The 5,000-nt window shown below is 40.1% G+C and overlaps 1 protein-coding gene across 1 annotated transcript in view; it reads left to right on the plus strand.

The window, feature by feature from the left end:
- LOC115221597 (uncharacterized protein DDB_G0271670-like) overlaps window positions 1–4,040 on the plus strand; it is a 4,824-nt gene extending 784 nt beyond the window's left edge. The window contains exons 2-3 of the mRNA XM_029791797.1: window positions 41–281; window positions 3,903–4,040. Of these exons, the coding sequence (XP_029647657.1) occupies window positions 41–281; window positions 3,903–4,040 (379 nt within the window). The remainder of the gene's footprint in view (window positions 1–40; window positions 282–3,902) is intronic.
- The last annotated feature ends 960 nt before the right edge of the window (window positions 4,041–5,000 follow it).

The following is a 5,000-nucleotide window of genomic DNA, read 5'->3' on the forward strand; positions in this document are numbered from 1 at the left end:
TCTTCCTTTCTCTTACTCTTCTTCTCTCTTCCTTCTTCATCTCTTCTTCATCCTCTTCTTTTTCTTCCTCTTCTTCATCCTCTTCTTCATCCTGTTCTTTTTCTTCCTCTTCTTCTTCTTTTTCTTCTTCTTCTTCTTCTTTTTCTTCTTCTTCTTTTTCTTCTTCTTCTACTACTACTACTTCTTCTTCTACTACTACTTCTTCTACTACTACTTCTCCTTCTTCTACTACTACTTTTTCTTCCTCTTCTTCTTTTTCTTCCTCTTCTTCCTCTTCTTCTTCTTCTACTACTACTTCTTCTTCTTCTACTACTTCTTCTTCTTTTTCTACTATTACTACTACTACTCCTTCTTCTTCTTCTCATTATAATGTCAGGTTCCGTCTTATTCCGGCTAGGATTTATGTGGGTAGCAGGTTACTACTGCTACTACTGCAACCTCGGGTATCTACATGTTTCCAACTGTCTTTCAAATGCTTAGAACCTTCCTAATAATCTTTGCTGTTCCTAAGAGACAGAATTTCTCTACGAGCTCTACAAGGCATTCTATTCCAATCTCCTTCGGCCATTTGTCTATACTGTTCCCAACACACCAATAATTATAGGCACAACCTTTACTGTTCACATGCTCCACCTCTGCTGCTGGTGCTACTCCCATTACTACCCTTACTGTAACACCTGCCTGTTTTGTCTCCTTGGGTTCAATTTCTGTTGCTGTTTTTGTCGACTCATGGGTTGTGGTACTTTCGTTTGGACATTTCTTTCTGCCCTTCTGTTCTGATTCTGTGGGCAGTGAAACCGTAAGTGGTCCGTTGAACCACAATCATGGCACCTTGGGCTTCTGCCCTCCACTTTCACCCTTAGTTCTACTCCATTCAAGCGGGAAATCAGATCTGGGACTTACTCTAATTGCTCTGGCTTCAGGTGGAGAAGAACCTCCAAGGTTGTCCCAACCCAATTCTCCTTCCTCGATCTTTTAGCATCCAGGAGATTCTCCCCGTCGTCCGTACAAATAAAGGCGAGAATCCGCCATAAATCCAAGCCTCGCTCGCACAACATCTTTCAAGGCTTTTTCCACCTGGTCGCGTTTAGCATTTGCGAATTTCCTTGTCTTCGTGTTCACGCATCTGTAGACAACTATCCGTTTGGCTGTTGCTTTGTGTACGTCGCTTGGGGGCGTCAATTCTGCCCTCCTTCCGTTCATTTTCATATATTTTGCTGTCTTGTTTAGTGTTTCTATTTTGTTCTCCGATGAGATGCTAACAAATTATTTAGCTACCGTCAAACGGAGGAGCTGGTCACGGGGCATGCTAGAAACAGCCAAATCTCCCTTTAAATCCCACACCTTTTCGTCTGAAAATATTTTTTACCGAAAGGGCCTCAGGCGCAGGAGTGGCTGTGTGGTAAGTAGCTTGCTAACCAACCACATGGTTCCGGGTTCAGTCCCACTGTGTGGCTCCTTGGGCAAGTGTCTTCTGCTATAGCCCCGGGCCGACCAATGCCTTGTGAGTGGATTTGGTAGACGGAAACTGAAAGAAAGAAGCCTGTGTATATATGTATATATATATATATATATATATATAATATATATATATATATATATATTAATATATATATATATATATATATATATATATGCATATGTGTGTGTGTGTGTCCGTGTTTGTCACCCTAGCATTGCTTGACAACCGATGCTGGTGTGTTTACGCCCCCGTCACTTAGCGGTTCGGCAAAAGAGACCGATAGAATAAGTACTGCGCTTACAAAGAATAAGTCCCGGGGTCGATTTGCTCGATTAAAAGGCGGTGCTCCAGCATGGCCGCAGTCAAATGACTGAAACAAGTAAAAGAGTAAAAGAGTAAAGAGAGTAACACCCATTTTTGTTAGATTTTTACGCTGCAGTTGCTTTCGATATTGCTTTGCCTGCTTCTTCGATGTCCATGAAGTGAGAAATACTTTACTTCTTCAGAGCAGCGAGCTGGCAGAAACGTCAGCACGCTGGGCGAAATGCTTAGCAGTATTTCATCTGGTTTTACGTTCTGAGTTCAAATTCCGCCCTGGTTGACTTTGCCTTTCATCCTTTCGGGGTCGATAAATTAAGTACCAGTTACGCACTGGGGTCGATCTAATCGACTGGAATCCTCCCCAAAAATCTCGGGCCTTGTGCCTAGAGTAGAAAAGAATACTTTACTTCTTCCTTCCTCTCGCTTCTTTCTGCTTTTCATCTTCTTTCTCCTTTTTTTTACTCTTCTTCTTCTTCTTCTTCTCTCTCCTCTCCTCCTCTTTATAATCTCAAGTTTTAAAACAAACATAATTTTCTTATGGTTTCTTAAACATTTACTAGTACAACACGAAGTACAAAACCAAATATATGGCACCCTAGGCATTAACACCAACATGAACTTCCAACTTGTTGTCTCTTGAGGTCTCTGGATGAGACTTGGAGCCAGCTTGTGCAAATGTAAAGCAAAAGTCAACACATAGAATAATAATAATAAGAAGAATAGATAATAAATAATAATAAAAGAATAATAAGAATAATGATAATCATATCATAATAATAATAATAAGAAGAAGAAGAAGAAGAAGAAGAAGAAGAAGAAGAGAAGAAGAAGAAGAGAAGAGAAGAAGAAGAAGAAAGAAGAAGAAGAAGAGAAGAAAGAAGAAGAAGAAGAGAATAGTAATAATGTCATGTATGTAAACAGCAAAATGAAACCATAATCGTGTTGTCTCCATGTGCTGTCTTCTTGCGCCTACAGAGTTTCTCAACAAGCATGATAGAGCGGCACAGAATATTAACTGGGTAATTTGCAAAAACCTGGACCTGCCCCATGATAAAAAAACTGGTGGGAACATAAACCACTTCCAGTTCTTGAAAATGATCACATCTCACTCCGGAACTTCACCGTTCAAACTAACAGAAAGGCAGATGCGAATAGACCAGACATATTGAAAGACTTCAGGCAAAAATCATGCCTCCTCGTTGATATGACTGTCCCAATCGACATAAATATATCTGTCAAGACCTACCAAAAACTGAGCAAGTATAAAGATCTTGAAATAGAAATTGGTAAAATGTGGAACTTCAAGACTAAAGCAATACCTGTTGTCATAGGTGCCCTAGGAATGATAGCAAAAGGGGCTGATTCCTACCTAGCTGAGATACCAGGAAACCCCAAAATGGCAGAAATTCAAAGGCTAGTACTCATGGGAACTGCCCATATCTTACGTAAAATACTGTCTATGTAATCTCAAATTTTAAAACAAACATAATTTTCTTGTTTTCTTAAACATCCTCTAGAACAATACTATGTACAAAACCTAAAATATTTGACACCATAGGCATAACATCAAATGGACTTCTAAATTGTTGTCTCTTGAAGTCTCTAGGTGAGACTTGCAGTCAACTTGTACAAATAAAAAGCAAAAGTCAACCATATAATAATGATAATAGCAATGATGATGATGATGGTTGCTCCTGTTGATTTCGACGCATGAGTGTTTGAATGAGAGGATTTAAAAGAGAGAGGGGCAGAGAAGGAGAGAGGGGGAGCGAAGAAAAACAGCTTTAAAAAAAGAACAAAAAAAGGAATCTGCATCTACTGGCGATGGATGCGTGAATGTAATTTGAGTTCAAGTATGGATTTTGCTATGTGAACGCAATGGGGGACACGGATGATTTTGATTTTTGCTTGGGTTTGAGTAAATGTGTCTGTTGATTACAGGATATTCTTTTATTGTTGTTTTTTTTTGTTTTTTTGTTTTTTCTCAACTCAAACTGTTTTTATGCATCATGACACATCTTTACGCCATGCAGATCGTTCCAGGCAATGACTTTCCCAAGATATCAGGTTAAGCTGTAGAGATTTTAGTGATCGCTTCAACTTATCCTTATACCTAAAGACAGGTCCTCCTTTACTGGATATCCCTCCACTTGTTGGCCATACAAAAGAATTTTTGGAATGTGATCGTCTTTCTTGTCCAATTACACTTAATTCTCAGCAATATACTTCGGATGCTGGAGATATCAAATTTTTCTAAAATTTTGACGTTTCTGATATTCTATTTGAAAAGAAAAGTAAGGGTTGAGAAGGATCTGGTGCCCTGACCCCAGTAAATTTATTAACAAATAAGTGACTGTAATGAGGATGATCCGGTGAGCGAGCCAACACCAAGCAGGTGTCTGGAGGCTGAGTAAGAAGGAGGTAGGAGTACTTACCTATTTCTTTACTACCCACAAGGGGCTAAACACAGAGAGGATAAACAAGGACAGACAAACGGATTAAGTCGATTATATCGACCCCAGTGCGTAACTGGTACTTATTTAATCGACCCCGAAAGGATGAATGGCAAAGTCGACCTCGGCGGAATTTGAACTCAGAACGTAACGGCAGACGAAATACCTATTTATTTATTACCCACAAGGGGCTAAACATAGGGAGGATAAACAATGACAGACAAACGGATTAAACCGATTATATCGACCCCAGTGCGTAACTAGTACTTATTTAATAGACCCCGAAAGAATGAAAGGCAAAGTCGACCTCGGCGGAATTTGAGCTCAGAATGTATTGGCAGACGAAATACCCATTTCTTTACTACCCACAAGGGGCTAAACATAGGGAGGATAAACAATGACAGACAAACGGATTAAACCGATTATATCGACCCCAGTGCGTAACTAGTACTTATTTAATAGATCCCGAAAGGATGAAAGGCAAAGTCGACCTCGGCGGAATTTGAACTCAGAACGTAAGCAGGCAGACGAAATACCTATTTCTTTACTACCCACAAGGGGCTAAACACAGAGAGGAGATAAACAAGGACAGACAAACGGATTAAGTCGATTATATCGACCCCAGTGCGTAACTGGTACTTATTTAATCGACCCCGAATGGATGAAAGGCAAAGTCGACCTCGGCGGAATTTGAACTCAGAACGTAACGGCAGACGGAATACTGCTAAGCATTTCGCCCGGCGTGCTAACGTTTCTGCCAGCTC

Source organism: Octopus sinensis, linkage group LG18 (genome assembly GCF_006345805.1).
Source record: "Octopus sinensis linkage group LG18, ASM634580v1, whole genome shotgun sequence".
NCBI classification, from domain to species: domain Eukaryota; kingdom Metazoa; phylum Mollusca; class Cephalopoda; order Octopoda; family Octopodidae; genus Octopus; species Octopus sinensis.